General features: G+C 46.5%; 5 protein-coding genes across 5 annotated transcripts; 1 reads left to right on the top strand and 4 right to left on the bottom strand.

The window, feature by feature from the left end:
- Positions 1–1,725: 1,725 nt before the first annotated feature.
- Positions 1,726–6,332, bottom strand: N7478_000214 (uncharacterized protein; the record flags this gene model as incomplete). Its single annotated transcript, XM_056916430.1, has 3 exons — positions 1,726–3,387; positions 3,456–5,984; positions 6,036–6,332. 3 exons carry the CDS (start codon positions 6,330–6,332, stop codon positions 1,726–1,728), a joined length of 4,488 nt encoding a protein of 1,495 aa, XP_056784310.1.
- Positions 6,333–6,852: 520 nt separating this feature from the next.
- Positions 6,853–8,008, bottom strand: N7478_000213 (uncharacterized protein; the record flags this gene model as incomplete). The annotated part of the gene is made up of 3 exons (XM_056916429.1): positions 6,853–7,243; positions 7,302–7,741; positions 7,799–8,008. The coding sequence occupies 3 exons, from the start codon at positions 8,006–8,008 to the stop codon at positions 6,853–6,855; spliced, it is 1,041 nt and encodes a 346-aa protein (XP_056784309.1).
- A 1,379-nt stretch (positions 8,009–9,387) lies between these two features.
- N7478_000212 (FAD-dependent oxidoreductase) lies at positions 9,388–10,936 on the bottom strand (the record flags this gene model as incomplete). The annotated part of the gene is made up of 4 exons (XM_056916428.1): positions 9,388–9,598; positions 9,693–10,048; positions 10,113–10,717; positions 10,768–10,936. 4 exons carry the CDS (start codon positions 10,934–10,936, stop codon positions 9,388–9,390), a joined length of 1,341 nt encoding a protein of 446 aa, XP_056784308.1.
- Positions 10,937–12,684: 1,748 nt separating this feature from the next.
- Positions 12,685–14,160, top strand: N7478_000211 (uncharacterized protein; the record flags this gene model as incomplete). The annotated part of the gene is made up of 1 exon (XM_056916427.1): positions 12,685–14,160. The coding sequence occupies one exon, from the start codon at positions 12,685–12,687 to the stop codon at positions 14,158–14,160; it is 1,476 nt and encodes a 491-aa protein (XP_056784307.1).
- A 427-nt stretch (positions 14,161–14,587) lies between these two features.
- On the bottom strand, positions 14,588–16,506 carry N7478_000210 (cytochrome P450; the record flags this gene model as incomplete). Its single annotated transcript, XM_056916426.1, has 8 exons — positions 14,588–14,672; positions 14,724–14,798; positions 14,865–15,025; positions 15,079–15,519; positions 15,576–15,887; positions 15,946–16,155; positions 16,213–16,241; positions 16,296–16,506. The coding sequence occupies 8 exons, from the start codon at positions 16,504–16,506 to the stop codon at positions 14,588–14,590; spliced, it is 1,524 nt and encodes a 507-aa protein (XP_056784306.1).
- Between the last annotated feature and the right edge of the window lie 56 nt (positions 16,507–16,562).

The following is a 16,562-nucleotide window of genomic DNA, read 5'->3' as shown; positions in this document are numbered from 1 at the left end:
AGTGACCACATAGCGCCCCTCCGTGGGCGATCTTCAATTAGTTGATGTTAGCCATGAAAGCGGGATAGGCAATTACGACTTCGCATACTCCATAGAAGTGGGTATCATTGTCCCGACTTTCCGTGTTTGGGTCAATTAAGCTATGACTCGGCATAGAATTGAGAATCCTGTTTTTGGGTCGCCGTGACTAGCGCTGCCTATCATGGCCTAGAGAGGAAGGCTACAGCAGCGGTGACACAGAGGCAATTGAAGTGACACATGCTTTCTGTGATTGATTGCTAAAGTGGACCTTAGGGGTTAGCGAGACAGGCCTGGTGGGGCTGAAGTGGATTCTGCATAGTTGATCGGGAAGGATGGCGTGCAGATCACATCTGATATGCGAGTAATCCTGGGCCTTGGGCCACGATCAAGCTGAAAAATGTGATGGATGAGTTGAATGGAATAAAAAGCATGGCTGTGTTATGGCTAAATTATCAATCTTGATTACATCGTATGGGTATAGCTTTTATTGTAGTTGCCAGTATGGACTCGGAGTATCGGGGTCTCATGATTCTCAATACCCATTACAAGTATCCCTGGAAGCAGTTGTACATGCAAAATCTCATATATAAGGTTCTGAATTCGAGAGTATGCATACATAATTCTAATTCAAACCAAGTATATGTATGTTAGCTACTTTTGCAGATCCCCAATAGTTCAATACAACCCGCGTTCATCGAAAACTATTGGATGCCAAGCCAGATGCGCACGAGAGTATGACACGCCAATTTATGCACAGAAGATTCCAAGAATAAACCCAGATCTGTTGGCTGTGCGAACACGAGAATCAAATATAATAAATATATGACAGAAGGACCAAGCGACGCCAATTCGCCTGCCATGGTGGCTCGTTTCCTCACGCGACGAAGATCCAAGGTTCCATGTGGAGCCTCGGGCTTCAAATAAATGGAGTATGGATCCTGGAGTGTGGGGCACGCTATTGAATGTCAAAAACTTCTTCACACAATAAATGAGATCTTTGGACGATTGTTACTGTCATATAGTACCAAGCCAAATGCCCCCAGAGTTAATTCGAGCTATGCAACCTCGGTCACAACATTCCATAAATAGCAAGCCGTAGGCCAAACTCAATGACTACACAGCCACGTTGAATGCAACGGCGCGACTTGAAGTACGCGCAGCCATAGATTAATGCATTTAAGGGGCTTTAATTTTCGATCAATGTACAGGAGTATGTAGATCTTATTGGGCATAGGAAAACACTAGTGTGTGGAAACAAGCTTCATGTATGGAGGACATAGAAATGATCTACAATTTGATCATCTCAAAAGCGAGTAGAAAGCCAGGGTTGGTTGACCTTGTCCACCCCGATCGTCAACTACCATATTATATTATGGGTTTTAGCTTCGTTATACTGGGTAATAACTTCGAGGGTTTCCAGACACTCATGCCGACTACTTGACACATGGAGCTATCAAGGTCTCGACTAGTATGCGGACAGCGCGCCGTTGAAGTTTTCAAATTGTTTTATAAATCGACGTCATCTTGGAATAAATTTGGAGACTAAGATATAACATTTGAATGGAATGCACGTATGATAAAAGCTTGAGGGACAATGTCGATTATACAGTAGTGTGCTTTATTTAAAACCGGACCTCTTCACTAATTATCAACCCATTCGTAAATCACAGCCCTGCTTCATATTTCATCCGCAAGAGGTCATAGTTATCCTGAAATGGCCCGGATCAACTGATCTTTATCTGCATCGTCCTCGACCATTGCCCGGAAGACACCATTCTCAATCTTTATCAAGTCTCGCGGGTGCCCGAATTCCACTACCGTTCCACGATCCAAGACCAAGATTTGATCAAAGTCAGCAATCGTGCTCAGGCGGTGGGCAATAACCAGGAGGGTTGAAGAACCACGTCCAAATCTAGCCCGCAATGCCTGCTGGATCTGCTCATCCGTAGCATGATCGACCGCAGATGTGGCCTCGTCCAGCATTAAAATTTTTGGATTGGAAACAACCGCACGGGCGAGACAAAGAAGCTGACGCTGGCCTTGGGACAGATTCAACCCTCCTTCGGAAACGGGAGTTTCGAGTTCTGATGACGTGTTTTTAGTAGATCCTGTGTACTGCACCTCTGTTAGGGCAGAGAGAAGTTCACTGTCATCGTGCTCCTGGAATGGATCAAGATTGGATCGAACAGTTCCTGAGAATAAGACGGGATTCTGTGGAATTATGGCTAACCTGCTACGCAAATGAGGCAATTTAACCTTGGAAATGTCGATTCCATCAATGAGAATGCGGCCCTGGCTGGCTTCTAAGAATCGAAAGAGAGCCAGAGCCAGCGACGACTTGCCTGCCCCGGTCCGGCCAACGATGCCGACGCGTTGGCTCCCTTCAATGGATATGTTAAGACCATTGAGCACTGGCGGCAAGTCAGATGCGTACCTCACGGCCAGATCGGTTATCTCCAACTGGCCGTCTGTTGGCCACGCGGCGGGGGGATCAATTCCGTCGTACAGTTCCGGCTCCACGTCAGAGTATTCTGCTACGCGGTCGACAGCATTCAAATCCAGTTCTAACCCAGTATAGACCTGAACTAATTGAGTCATGGCGCCATTTAGCTGGATTGTAAACCCAATCGCAAATCCAGCCGCGGCTGCATCTGCTCCATTTCGAGTCGTAACCATAACGGCAACACATGTGGTGAAGATTGCCCCAATAATATTCATTCTCATTCCTAGCCAACGTGTTAACAGCCACTGGTGCCAGTATGCCCGAGCGTGACCATCCACAAGCTGTTGCATTTGCTCAATATAAATGTCCGGCTTTCCATACGCGCGGATCGTCCAGAGCCCGCTGAGCGAAGTGTTGAATTTCTCATATATGGGGCTGCGAGCGATGTTTTCCATGCGCTTTACCTCCCGCGCCGCAACAAGATATTTGCGGGTAAAATAGAGACACGCCGCCACCAGAGGAATGATTGCAATAATCAGCAGAGGGTTGACAAGGACTCCCGCGAGAATCACACTGCCGCATTCCAAGCCGGCGGCCAGTATGAAGACTAGATCAAGACAGATTCGAGAGTCGACCACGCTGAAATCAGCTGAGAAGCGATTCAGAATCTGACCCATAGGGACTGTGTCCAGCCACTGGAGAGGTGCGCTGAGTACGCCGCGTAGAGACGTTTGGAAGAGACGTTCCGATGCACTGAGCGCGGGAAGGAAGACGAGGACGTTTTCTAACGAGCCTACGAGCCATTGGCAGACGGCGAAAGCGATGTAGATACCCAAATAGAACTTCAAATCACTCCCTACCATGCTTGGTGCTTTGATGGCGGTCTCGGTATCATGATTGCTCCAGGTACGTAGCCACCAGCTCTGTTGCAGGTCAGTATACCAGGCGGCGTACTATTTTCGCGAGATGAAAAACAAAAATAAAGACTTACATTTCCAAGGATGAGTGACATATACGCCGCACTACCAATGACCACCAGGGCCCATAACCACCATTTGCCGCTTGCTCCTGCATATTGCATAAAAAGCTGCGAAGTGGACTTACTCGTCCTGCCTCGCTCCTTTCTCAAGAAGATTCGCGCTGCCTGGCCAAATTCTGGGACGCTCTGTGCAGTCACGGGTCGATCGGGCTCATCATGTTGCTCGAGGGGCCACGAAGGTACATCTTCCAACAGCACATCTTCGTTCCCACTGGGCTTCTCATGCGCCTTTGAAGAATTTAACATGTCATTCAGCAATCCGCTTTCATGTAGTTGAGCGGCCAGACCGGTGAAGCCAACCGTACCATTTTCCAGGTAGACAATATACTCAGTCTGGGGCAAGCAGATACCGACATGATGCGTGGTAAGAATTCTAGTTCGACCGGCAGCCAAGGGCCCGGTCAGTGCGTACTTGTACAAATGCTGCGCAGTATGGACATCAACCGCGCTAAAAATATCATCCAGCAACAAAATTCCCGCGCGAGAATACAATGCCCTCGCAAGAGAAACACGGGCTTTTTGTCCACCACTAAGGTTGACCCCGTCGGGGCCGACTTCGGTTCGCTCGCCATCGGGGAAAGTCTGCAAGTCCTTTTTTAAAGCACATGCATATATCACATCCTTATATCGCTTTTCATGGAAAGGAAGTCCAAAAAGAATGTTCTGCTTGATATTTCCCGCTTCAATCCACGGCATCTGAGCCACGTACGCCGTGGCAGACTCTAAGATCCAGTCTCCATTGGCTGTGTATGAGCTCCAGACACTCTCGGGATCTGGCTGAATAGGAGCCTTTACCTGGCCTGTAATGATATCACATTCACCTAGGATAGCGGCCAGTAAAAGGCTTTTGCCTGATCCTGTCCGTCCAGAAATCAAACTCAATTTGCCACGTGGAAGCTCTAAATCGAGACCCTTCAGGGCCCAGAGAGTTGTAGTAGATTCCAAGGCCCTTGGCCAGGCAATTGTGGCATTACTGAAGCCAATATTGTTGGATGGGGTAAGATTTTGCATCTTTTCAGGTGCACGAAAATAGTCATCCAGGCGGCGTGTGCTAATCAAAGCGTCCAACATGTTCGAGAGTAGATCAGGAATTACGCCCAGCGATATAGTAATTGACGCCATAATCGATGTTGCAGTGAAAGCGACCGAAGCCGTCAGCCCCTTGTGTAATGCGGCGTAGACGCCTAATGAAGCGACAGATAACGCGATCGGACCAAGTAGATAGAAGGACATGATGCCAGCATTCCAGCCAAAAATTCGGCGCTGAGCTGAAAGCTCTTCCTTTCTCGCGGTAATTATTCTATTTGCCCACTTGCCTTCCAGTCCAGAGAATTTGATCTGACGGATCCCGTGGAGTACCTCGGTGAGGATGGTCATCTTCTTGTCTCGCGACGCCATCAAGTCTCTACTCGAGAGTCCGTATCTTCGACTGCAAAGCATGACCATTGGCATTATAACAGTGATACATGCAAGGCCCGCCGCTAAGCTTTGCCAGCCAAGAAGGTTTGTCAACATGACCGAGGCAATGATCACCTTCAAGGGAGCAAGCACCAATTGATAAGAGTAGGTCGCAAACCGGGCGATTCGTTGGCCATCAACCGCAACCAAATTGATCGTATTCTGAGCACTGGAGTCCTTGTCATCGTCGGTATCATTTTCGCTTGTCTTAGGACTCTTGGACCCCGTTAAGCGCATTGCCTTGTGGAAAGCCATGATGGATATCTGCTCAATTATTCGTATTGAGACCTTGTTGAATGCAATCCAATTTACCCACTGCTCAAGTCCAGAGGAGCAAACAATTGCCAAGCCTAATAAGAATTCCCATGCCCCTAACTGCAAAGGACCTTCTGTTTGGCGAGAGTCAGATTCCAAGGCTTGGAGGATATTCAATAGCACCATGTGCGGCGTGAAAGAAAGCAGCGCCAGAAAGAAACAAAGAATTGCTGCCCACACAAGATGTGCACGATGAGAGCGCACCAAAACCTTCCACATCGGCGCAGGAGTTGTACAGCCGGCTAAGCTTTTGGTCGTCATTTCCATTGCCCCTTTGGCCTCCGCAAACGATTCTTGGAGGCTGCGTGCTCTGGTGTCATGGTCCAGCTCTGGAAGACTAGATGGTTCGAGCTCGTCCCCCTGATGGGTGAGGCGTAGAACCTTGCTTGCCCAACTGAATGTAACACGACTAAGAATCGAGGTGGAGAGTTCGCGGTCAACCATCATTTCATTGTGGTACACATCGGGGCGGCGAGGGAGCAGCAAGCAAAGGACCGCTGTGGCTAAATGACATCCAAATTCTGCACCCAACAGACTTCTTTGAGTTCTGTCCAAATGCGAGGGATATGATGGATATGATAGATAGATCTCGAATGCGAGGGAAATCAAGCCCAAAACGCAACCAATGCTCAATTGGAAGGCCAGAGAGTAGCGTAAGGTACAGAGTGGCTCCACCAGCAATACAATACATCCAGGAAGTAAGAGAAGCTGACCGAGTCAGAAAAGGCAAAGAAATCTCAAGAGGGCCGCGTCACTTACCGAGATGCCACAGTGCAGCCATTCCTCTCTTGTCGAAACGATGACCGCTCGTGATAAAGATACGGCACCTGCACTGGTGGTTAAGATGGCAATAATAAGGCGTTGCTTCCATCTCAAGGTGGCCTGCAATTCACCAAATTTACTCTCGCCATCGAGGTCACGATGGAAGTACTGGGCGAATTGGTCGGTAGTGCGAAACACGCGACGAATCCAGTTTGTTAGGCTCTGAAATGCGAAACGAGTCAACCAAGCTGTCAAAACCAAAATGGCAATTCTGACATCTAAAGTCTGGACCATAATACCCCAAATTTCTCTGGCCTGAGAGTTTGGATCTAGTTTGTACAAAAGGAAGCAATCGGCCACCGCTAAACATGGCTGGGCACGTGATTGGGATCTGCAAAGGTACCTGGCAATCAGACGTGTAAAATCAGTTCTTTTCGGCTCAATTTGAGATGTGGGTCATTGTATTTTTAATTTTCAGGGGCCAGCTGAAAGTAAATAATGACATATTTCCTTGCTCCACAATAGCGCACTCAGATATTTGAAATTCTACCCGGTGTCATACTAGGTTACTAGGTAGTATTTTCTGAGCCAATGCAGGTCTATATTTTTCGTTAAACAATAACACACGCCCAGGTGATAGCACCTCAGGCTGATCTTTTGATACTATTTACTCCATGGTACTGGACATTCAAGGTTCCCTTGTCTGACTTGTACATAGGCTTGCGTCTACTAGCATGTAGCCTTGGAATTCCAAGTCTTAAAGTGCCTTTGCTTTTATTCACAATATCTCCCAATAAGTTGATATAGCGGCCGTTCAACTCCGCAGCAGTCCCCCCAAGAATGTCTTCTTGATGGACTGTCGATCCTTCTGGGCGCCCATTATGATCAGTTCGTCCGCAATCTTGACTAAGCCATCCACTTGATCGGGCGTGGGCGTCCAGGTGATGGCCATATCCCAGTGTAAAAGATATAATCCCGAAAAGACCGCAGCTTGGAAAACCAGCTCGTCGGCTACTGGACCATATCCACTTGTAAATCCATGCACCATTGGCAGTGCAGCTTGGCAGCCTTCAAGGTGATACTGTATTAGATTTATCATTGCAAATACTCCAATGTCCTGCATGCGAAATCCAATGCGGCACGCTTCCCAGTCAATAACAGAAAGACGAGTATGTCCGCCATTTTCTGCTGTCTGGTAGAGAACACTGATTTTCTATAAGTATATTTTCAAGTTAGGATGAGGCAGGTGGCACACAAACGTACTTTTTCGTAGTTATATCTCCATAGATCACACCTCGTCCGGCTCCATCTTCACCAGTAAGCAACTCCTTGGTCAGTTCTGTGACGGCAGGGTCGTAGCCACGGGCACGAATCTGTTGGTCCATCCCCCGGTGGATGGCTTCTTGAACCGCGTGGTTTGGTTCGAGCGTTTTGAGCAGACCAGGATCATCCTGCTTACTGGCCCAGTCATGGAAACAACCCAACCACTTACCAAGTGCTTCGCCAATTTCAGTAGCAATGGAATGATCCATTTGTTTGGTCATATCGAAAAGCCTCTCGCTATTGGCGACATCCTCCATGATCTGTGTGGTGGTCTGAGGATTGAAATCATAGAAGCGTGGTGACCTCACGGAGATCCCACGGCAAAGTAAGGGCTGGAAACAAGCACTTTCCAGACGCCGAAGCATATCCTGCTCGACTACCTGCAACACTGCTGTGAGTGATGTCTCCCAAAAGGGCCAAATTTGAGACAAACTTACACAGCGACTGGTGGGAATGAATATGTCCGCGGCTTCAGAACCGTAATCTTCACCATGTTTGATGATAACCGTCTTACTTCCATCAAACAAAGCATCGACGAGCTGCCCTCGAAATGTAAAGTTCATCATTCCACCCGCCACTTGCTCCAATTTCGAGCAGGCATAAGGTGTCTGACTAAGGTTTTCGATCAATTCTTCCTTCAGCCCCATCTTACAGCCTTGATGAGACATGACTATTGCTTCTATGTTCAAGTTGGAGTCGATCCCGTCTGAGTAATATCAAGTTCAAGTTTGTATGGGTTTGTGACCCAACTGTTGAATCTGAATTTGTTTCCAAGATGGGAAAAGTAGCATGTGACCAACTTTTACGTAGAGGTGAGGGGGCAACCCATAATGTATGGCGATTTGAGGGATGTGGTGCATGATTGGACGACTCCTAGCGTTGATCCATCTCAATGAATAAATTCTACTCGCGTTACAGGACCACTGCAAGACTCACGCGGCAATTGATGAACAAACAAAGACGCATACATTAAAACACTTGTGGAGTCTACCCTGCTGGATAAAACTTGAAATTGCATTGTGGTTACGAAGTAATTTACACAAAAAAAAGAAAGAAGGAAGGGAAAGCAAAACTATCAGGGGGGTTTCAAGCCACTACACAGAAGGGCCTTCTCGGGGATTCGTACCGGTAGATGCTGAGGTAAATACGATCTTACATGACGAATAGGTATTATAAATTACTCTCATCCCGGTGTACATTTTGTATTTTATAAATATTTTGAGTGGCATGTAATGAGGCAATGGAAAAGAGATGAAAAAGATCGGCTCGAGTGAAACTGGGGCCGAAGGAGCGGTGAACATTTATTTTCCCCTTAAAAGCGTGTGAGGGCAAGTCCAAGTCCTCATTGCTTGTGCAGGTGTTCTTGGCTTATTTTATAATTACATGTACATGTCAGTATAGATACTCCATACCGTATTACGATTGAAACTGCACATGCGATCGTCGATCGAAACCTTGGAATTAATTCCATTTCGGATCGAAATCGGGATCGCCCCACCCACATCCCGAAGGAAAGGGGCCCACAGTTCAGCTGTAATCCTTCCGCTTCTGCATTCAACCAGGCTTCCGGTAAGAACCTGCATATACTGACTCATTTTAGTCCGCGCTTTTTGGGCCATCGTGTAAAATGTTTCCAGGAAAGTAGCAGACATCTTACTCGTCGTCCGCGCCCCATTTACGGGTGAGTAGGTATCGGATATACTCGGCTTCTCAACATGAACTCGGCAAGCAGACTCCGAGTCCATACGAATGCTACTTGCGGTAACCAGTTACTGCCTTGCGTAACATATTTTCAATGCACCCTCAAAGTCTTTTCCATCATTGATGTGAGCTCGACCAAAAGTTAATATTATGGCAAATACTTCAAGTCCTTCATTAGGTGTTGTATTCCGCACTTCTGGGGCTTAGTACTAGTACTAGTATATGCATCTTATAATTGCAAGTAGCTTGTGGTGATGTAAATCGTAGATTAAATACTAGTACGCGCAGGATCGTAGTTCTGACCTTCAAGTTCTTCAACTTGAAGTTATACTATTAAAGCCGGACAATTGGTGGGAATATAATTTTGCCCCGAGCGAATTGCTCCCGCTACCAGTTCATACTCCCGATATGTACTTTCCTGGCAGTCGTGATCCCACATCCATTCTGGTCGTCCCTCGGGCTCGTATTCGGGCTTCTCAAAGGAGTCCTCTTGTATTGACCTGCCTTCTTCTTGAACAGCAGTTGCTCGGGGATATCTGAATGAAAGGTTAGCATGAAACTTTGAGTTGCAATATGCCCCAAATGTAATTATTCATAACTTAGGGAAGACTTGGGGATATAGATGCGCACCTGATTTTCTCTGTTACCTCTAATGCTAGCGGCACGTCGTTTTTCCCAGCTAACTCCAAGGCAATTGCCACCACTGCGCCATCCTCAATTGCCTGGCTTCCAGACTGAGCGGACGCCGGGGGGGTAGGGTGCGCAGCGTCTCCAATGACCATCATCCGGCCAAGAGGAGATCGCCAGGTTTTCAAAGGCTGATACGAGCTGATTTGAGCCTGGATAAATCGACCATTATCGGCTTTGCGAAGGATAGGCTCAAGCTTCTCTCGGAGTGGCCATTCTCTAATCCACCCAATAGCTGTCTCGATGTTTGGCGATTGGCGAGCCATTTCTAGCTCAGATTTTGTCATCAATGCCTTATCCTGTAGTATAGCGCATTAGCAGTTTTTCACTATGCGCTGAAAGTTTTGTGATTGAAAGTTCTACCTTGTGAGCAGCATACCACACTGTGATATTACCTCGTTGTGCAGTAAAAATACTCAAATGCATGCCATGAGTCGTCCAGACTTTGTACACATCTCTTGTCGTTTCACTTTCACTTTCTACAGCCCATCGGGTTTCTGGGTCCTGTCGCAGAGCCTCTGTATCAAGAGTACCGCGGAAAGTAGAGAAAATTGGATCCAGTTGAGGTTCTTGGAAGTCAGATTTCGTGATGATGGATCTCCCCCGACTGTGAATACCTTCGGCGCAGATGACACAGTCCGCGACAACCTTCTCTCCATTCACAACCACGCCGGCTTCCTGACCTGTTTCCCAGTAATCTGTAACAGAGCTGTCATGCTGAATGTCGATTCCCAGGAATTTTGCATGCTCATACATCACCCGTATAAGACTGGCTCTATGAATCAGGTACCCCTTAACACCGGTAAAATCATCGAATGAAGTGGGATTGATATATTTCCCCGTGTGCGACCAGGTATGGACATGCTTGATGTCGCTTGCAAAGTCTTGTAGGTGCTTATTGACGACTCCATTGCCCCATTTTCTTATGATGCGCGCTGCATTCGGACTGATTCCGATCCCGTCACCATCTAAGTATTTATGTTAGTTAATGCACTTAGACTTTCGTGGGGCTTCATACTTGTTGGGACCTCTGAATGTCTTTCTAATAGAGTAACTGAATGACCTTTTCGGTGGCATTCAACGGCAGTCGCCAATCCCGCCAAACCAGTTCCAACCACAATGACCTTGATTTTAGACGAGTGGGGAGCTGCAGTGCCATTTGGACGAGAACCCTTAATGATGGACATTTTGGGATTAGTTGACTTTTCTGGATCGAGCGATCGCACTTCGCTGCGTTTACTTATATCGCAAGCCAAAATATTTGTGTTGTTAGGTGAGCCAACTCGAGAGCCGAAAGCACAGTCTCAACACGTCTGTATCCACTAAATATGGGGGCTTATTCCCATCCCACTCGAGAAATAGTTGGCATTCTCACGCTATGGCTGTATGGCCCGTACGACATCAAGATTGACAACTGACTACTCGAAGGCAAGTAATTAGACTTCACTAGTCGCAAGATCCCGCGGAGACCAGTTCTTTGAGCAAAGTGGAGCGTATTCAATACTGATCCACTCGAGCAGTGGCCCCTGCTGATCATTTGAGCATGTGTACAGTACACATTGTACTGTACTCCGTACTCAGCGGAGACAATCCGAGTTTTTGTTTGCTTTCCCCTTTTTTCTGTCCTTTCTTTCATCTTTACGGGCGAGTCAACCATTACGAATCTCATTCTCATTACCACATCGTTTATGCAATCGTGCGATCCTGTGCGCAAGGGAGAGCCCGGCCCACATTTCATGAAGCACGACAGCTTTCCAATTCTGGAAGTTCTCCGCCACCTCGGCCTGTAGGACTCGGAACGGGATGGAAAACTTGAATACTAGTACGTTCCAGATACTAACAGTATTTCACACACGGAATACATATTCATGTAACTAGTCACAGAATAAATATGCAATAATGCGGGCTTCAATTGAATTTTTCAAGGACACATTTGCTTCTGCATTGCGCAAGTCTCACACAAGATGATTTTATCAGAGGCTCCATGGACGACCAACCAGCCAGCCACAGTGATGTTTTTGCATTATGAACACAAAACTCAGCTGAAGCAGCGACATACTGCAGATTATTCAAATTTTGGTCTTGAATATATCACATTGCCTATTCTCCGGATTTCAATCCGATCGAACATGTAGTCATAGATAAAAGATTATAGTAATATCCAGAATATATCTAGATCTTGGAATTTATCACCGACGCAGCTACGAGAAGCTGTAACCGATGCATACTACTAGAGAATATGCCATTTAGTACTACTACTCAACGGTTGATTAATAGTATGCCTGCTAGAATGCAGGTTGTTACTATTCATCCTGGGGGTGGCCATATACGTTGTTAGATGTTGCTATTTGATACATCACGTTATTTGATGTTGTTTTTTTAGTAGTTTCTACCGTAATTTATTTAAAATTGGCAGAATTCTTCTGTTTTGGAAGGTGGGCCTCTTTGGTCTCATATGTAAAAGGGGGCCAGTATGTATGTCGATGAAGGATATCCCAGTGTGTCGGGACGAACTCCCAGGGGCAAATGACATCAAGGTAGTTTTCTTCGAAAACTCCACATAAGTCTACCTAAATACACATGCATTCAAGGTTTCACAAATCGAGAAAATATGGGGCATGATCATCCCGACTTTTTGTAGATTTCTCTTGAATCGGCAAAGGTGCATGGGATACTAGCTAGTACCTAGTCAAGACCATCTCAGTCTCGGTATGAAAATTACCGAGGTGGTCAATGAAATCAGCCTTTTGTTTTACTAGCTAGACAAGCTGCCACTGGGTCTGTGCCCATTAATGTTGACTTACCTAAATCCTGGATATAACTTGACTAACTACATAGGATTTATTAGGTTGTTTTCCCACTGCTCGATAAATTCAACCATCACCACATTTGTTACTTTTTTGTCTAATCATCTTCATCCATCCCTCTGAAAGTCATGCCTGGTAGCATCCATGAATCGCTGGAGAGTCTTCCACGCCCAGAAAGCCTGATCGCCGCCGTGACCAGTTCACAGGATCTTTCACCAAGTGTCAGCTTCTATGCAATTGACCAGTCCATTCCCAGCCCTCAATGTTTCCCCGAACTTCCCCACGACACGTATATTGGCGGTCCCAGCTCGAGCGCCGCCTCGGCATTGGACAGTAAAAAGCTGAGGAAAAAGCTCAACGGCAGTGCCAAGGCAATAGAACAACTTCTGGGTGTTCTGTCGAGCAATGAAAACGGGGCGAAGAAGATCAATTCGGGCTGCCAGGGTGTTTTTTTCTCTAAAACGCCAATTCCTGGCCCCGGTGGCTATATTGCCAGGATCTACGGCGGCCTTCCCACGGAGAGATCATGGGGAAGAATCTCGGAACAATACCTTTCGTATAAGGGAATTGATTTGAAATCAACACACCAGGTTGACTCAATTAGCATCAACACTGGCGTCTGCCTCTTTTCGCTACCTACGCTTGGGCCAATTTCTGAACACTTTCGCGTCGCCCAGGATACACCCTTGAATGTGCCAGATCTACCAATCAATGAAAGACCTACCTTGTACGAGCTGGAAGGTGTCAGTCGGTTGGCATCTGCCATTGCAGATATTGTCTGCCTCATTCAAGAAAGACCCTGTCCCGCGGATGTTGAGATCAATATTGATGTCCCTGATTTCCAGTACTACTGGTCTATCTATGATTTCTACCACGCTGGTCTTATCGACACTAATTTTGTCCGTCAGTGGATAGATCTAGTCGACGAAAGGCACAGTCAGATGGGATCCATTATGATCGCGGCGATAAAAGCCCTTATACGCAGCGAAATGCCTGGTTTGGACATCGATAAGCTGCGTATCAACATCACATCCGGGTCCGAGACAGCAAGCTCGCTGATAAAGAACTGCTTGGCATATGGTATTTCTCCGTCAGTAAACGAGGTCATCTTCTCGCTGAGGTCTTGCCCAACTCACGGCGAGTTGTGGCAGGAGTTCTTCGCAAACCTCGATCCTGATGAGGCGATGGAGACTGTGGCCGATATAAGCAGGCTGATATATGTCTTCAAAGCTGTTCTACCAGCCCTTAGGCGAAGACAAAGATCAGACAAAACACACATGATTCTTCAAGTGGATGATATCGGTGAGCATCGAATTTTTGATAGAGCGGAGGCATTCCTCAAGACCTACAATGGTGCTGGATCACCAAGCCCAGTTGATCAGCGCTCTGTTATCATCGGCCTTTTTCCGTTGCACAGAATTAGCATGGCCCATTTGGCACATGGCAAGGCTCTGTACGTCCATGCTCCGCTGGACAGACTTTTCATTGACAGAGCAACTGGGGAGTCTATGACGATCATGAGGATGATCAGCCTTACCTATGGTTCAAGGATTGCAAAAACGGTGCAGCAGGCCTTTGCCCAGAACTGTATGTATGCGGAATAAACTTTCAATATTTAATTTCGGGTCTCTGAAAAATAAAACTGAATTCACGTACATCGATACTTCTTCTCTCATAAAAATGACCTAGGTAGCATTCAGATTCAGATGCCTGTTCTCACGGGAACTCTTTTTCCTTCTTTATTTCCAAGGTTTTTCATTTCTTTTTTCCACTGGTATCAGAGATAGCAATTTATAATTATATGTATAGTGCACGTCTGCGAGATGGCTTTTACACAGGTTCTATAGTTCAGGATCGAGAGTTATATATGGCCTTGGAAATTCAAGGTTTCGGATAGCAATGTAAATATCCTTGCAGCAATAGTATAGCTCAAGCAAGAAACCTGAGCTTGCATGGTCTTCTTCCAATTTCTGGCTCGATTTCATTGGTGACAAGAAGCCACTTTCAAAACGGAAGCGAGATCGGCCAAACCTAGATCCTTTTTTCGAGTTTGACCTCCAATGGCTTCCCTCTAAAGTGGGGTGTTAGGTATTCGCTGATCTCAAAATCGTGAAGACTTGCAGAGGTTAGCATGTTTACTGATAGGTAAAATCCCCAGCTAGCTTACCACATTCTGTTCGCAATTACTTTGAAGCTACGGAAAACCATTGCGAAGATTGAGAACAACTCCATATATGACATGCTATATGGCCATTAGTGTTTCTCGAGCAAGAGAAATTCAGAAAGGACGGGAGAGAAAACAACTTACTAGCTAGCAGGACACATCCGGCGTCCCTTGGAGAATGGGACTAGGGAACGCTGCATCTGCTCTCTATCCGTACCAGCCCAACGCAATGGATCGAACTCGTCTGGGTTTGGAAAGACAGATGGGTCTAAATGAAGATAAACCGAAGAAGTGGCAACAACAGTCTGTCTAGATGTCAATGGTGGCGGGCATATAGGGAGCGAATATGACCTTTTACCTTTGGAGGAACATAATATCCGTCAATGTGAGCACCACTTGAGCCGACAAGACGTGGGGGTCCCACAATGACGCCGTATGTCAAACGTAAGCTTTCCTTGACCACGCCGTCAAGAAGGGGTAAGTGGCGCAAAGTATCATAGTCGGGCAAAGTTGTGCTGCTGTCAGGCCAAACTGACTTAAGTTCTTGAAAGATTTTCTCCTGTAATTCCTCGTTCTGTGAAACACAGAATGTCCCATATGGCAAGGCGTTGGCCATATCGAGAGTACCACCGAGCATGGTTGAGAGAGCCTCCTCGATGAGAATTGATTCAGGGAGAGCTGTGCCATCAGCCACGAAGCGCCCATCAAGGGACCTCGTTGCAAGACGATGAAGAAATGTTTCTTTTGGACCATTGGTAGAAATAGATTTGACATCGTTGCGTGTGATTTCCGTTAGAATCTATTTTATCTATTAGCATGGACCTCAGCACTAGCAAAAGAAAAATCTCGACACACTTCCATAAATTGCGGTGAAATTGCGCATGACCCGCTCAGGAGGGAGAATACTTTCCACGGGAGCATATACACAAGCATGGCTAACAATGGAAAGTTCCTGCCCAGCCAGATAAGCCATGTAGCCGAGTAGTGGGTGGTAAGCGTCAATGGATGGCAGAACGATTCGTCTTGGAGGGTATCCATATTTTCAGGTAAAGAAGCGAAGGTAAACTCATTTACAATTGCCAGAAGGACAGATCTGAAACCGAAAGATAATTGGCAAACCTCATCCTTTTCCGCTGTCTTGAATAAGAGATCTCGAAATCGTTGAACCTGCCATATATTAGCCATGTAAATCGAACATCTATTACAGCATCGGACCAGCTCTCACATGACTTTTTATCATAGGGTTTAGTGAATCAATGTGAGGTTTGGAGAACAGCGAAGCCACTGAGCGGAACCGATGCTTATGTTCGACGGGATCACTCATACCGAACAGTGATGAAGCGGACCCCAGGTGTGCGTAGTAATCCGGGTCCTTGATACCATCGAACTTGCTTGAGAAGATATCATGGTAGGCCTCTGGGCGTCGGAAGTGAAGCTATGTCGGTATGTCCAGTCAGTCAAATGACACGCACAATGGGGCTTTGTTGCATACCTCAGTCGGCGACGTGCGAACCACCGGCCCTTGTTACTAGATTAGTTTGATAGCCTTGATTTCATGAGTGGATTATACGATACCATAAATCTCATGTAGCTGGGTGCTGTGTTCGATCATCTTGCCGTCCTTCCATACTTGATAATAGGCGCGGTAGAGTGTTGTTGCCGCTGCAAGCTTTGGCCCTGGGAAATTCGCAAGAGGATGGAAATAAAGGCGTGTAATGATAATATACAAACGATAGAGAATAAAAGCCACCAGGACTCCGCCTGCTATCCGAGAGACTCCCATCATTCAGTCAACTTACGTCGTTGGTCTAATCTAAGCAGAGCAACTGGTTGAAGCTATCT

The sequence above is a fragment of the Penicillium angulare genome (genome assembly GCF_028827245.1).
Source record: "Penicillium angulare strain IBT 27051 chromosome Unknown utg000001l_segment0_segment0, whole genome shotgun sequence".
Taxonomy (NCBI): Eukaryota; Fungi; Ascomycota; class Eurotiomycetes; order Eurotiales; family Aspergillaceae; genus Penicillium; species Penicillium angulare.
Note: the sequence above shows the minus strand (reverse complement) of the source record. Positions and strands in the feature narration are given on the sequence as shown.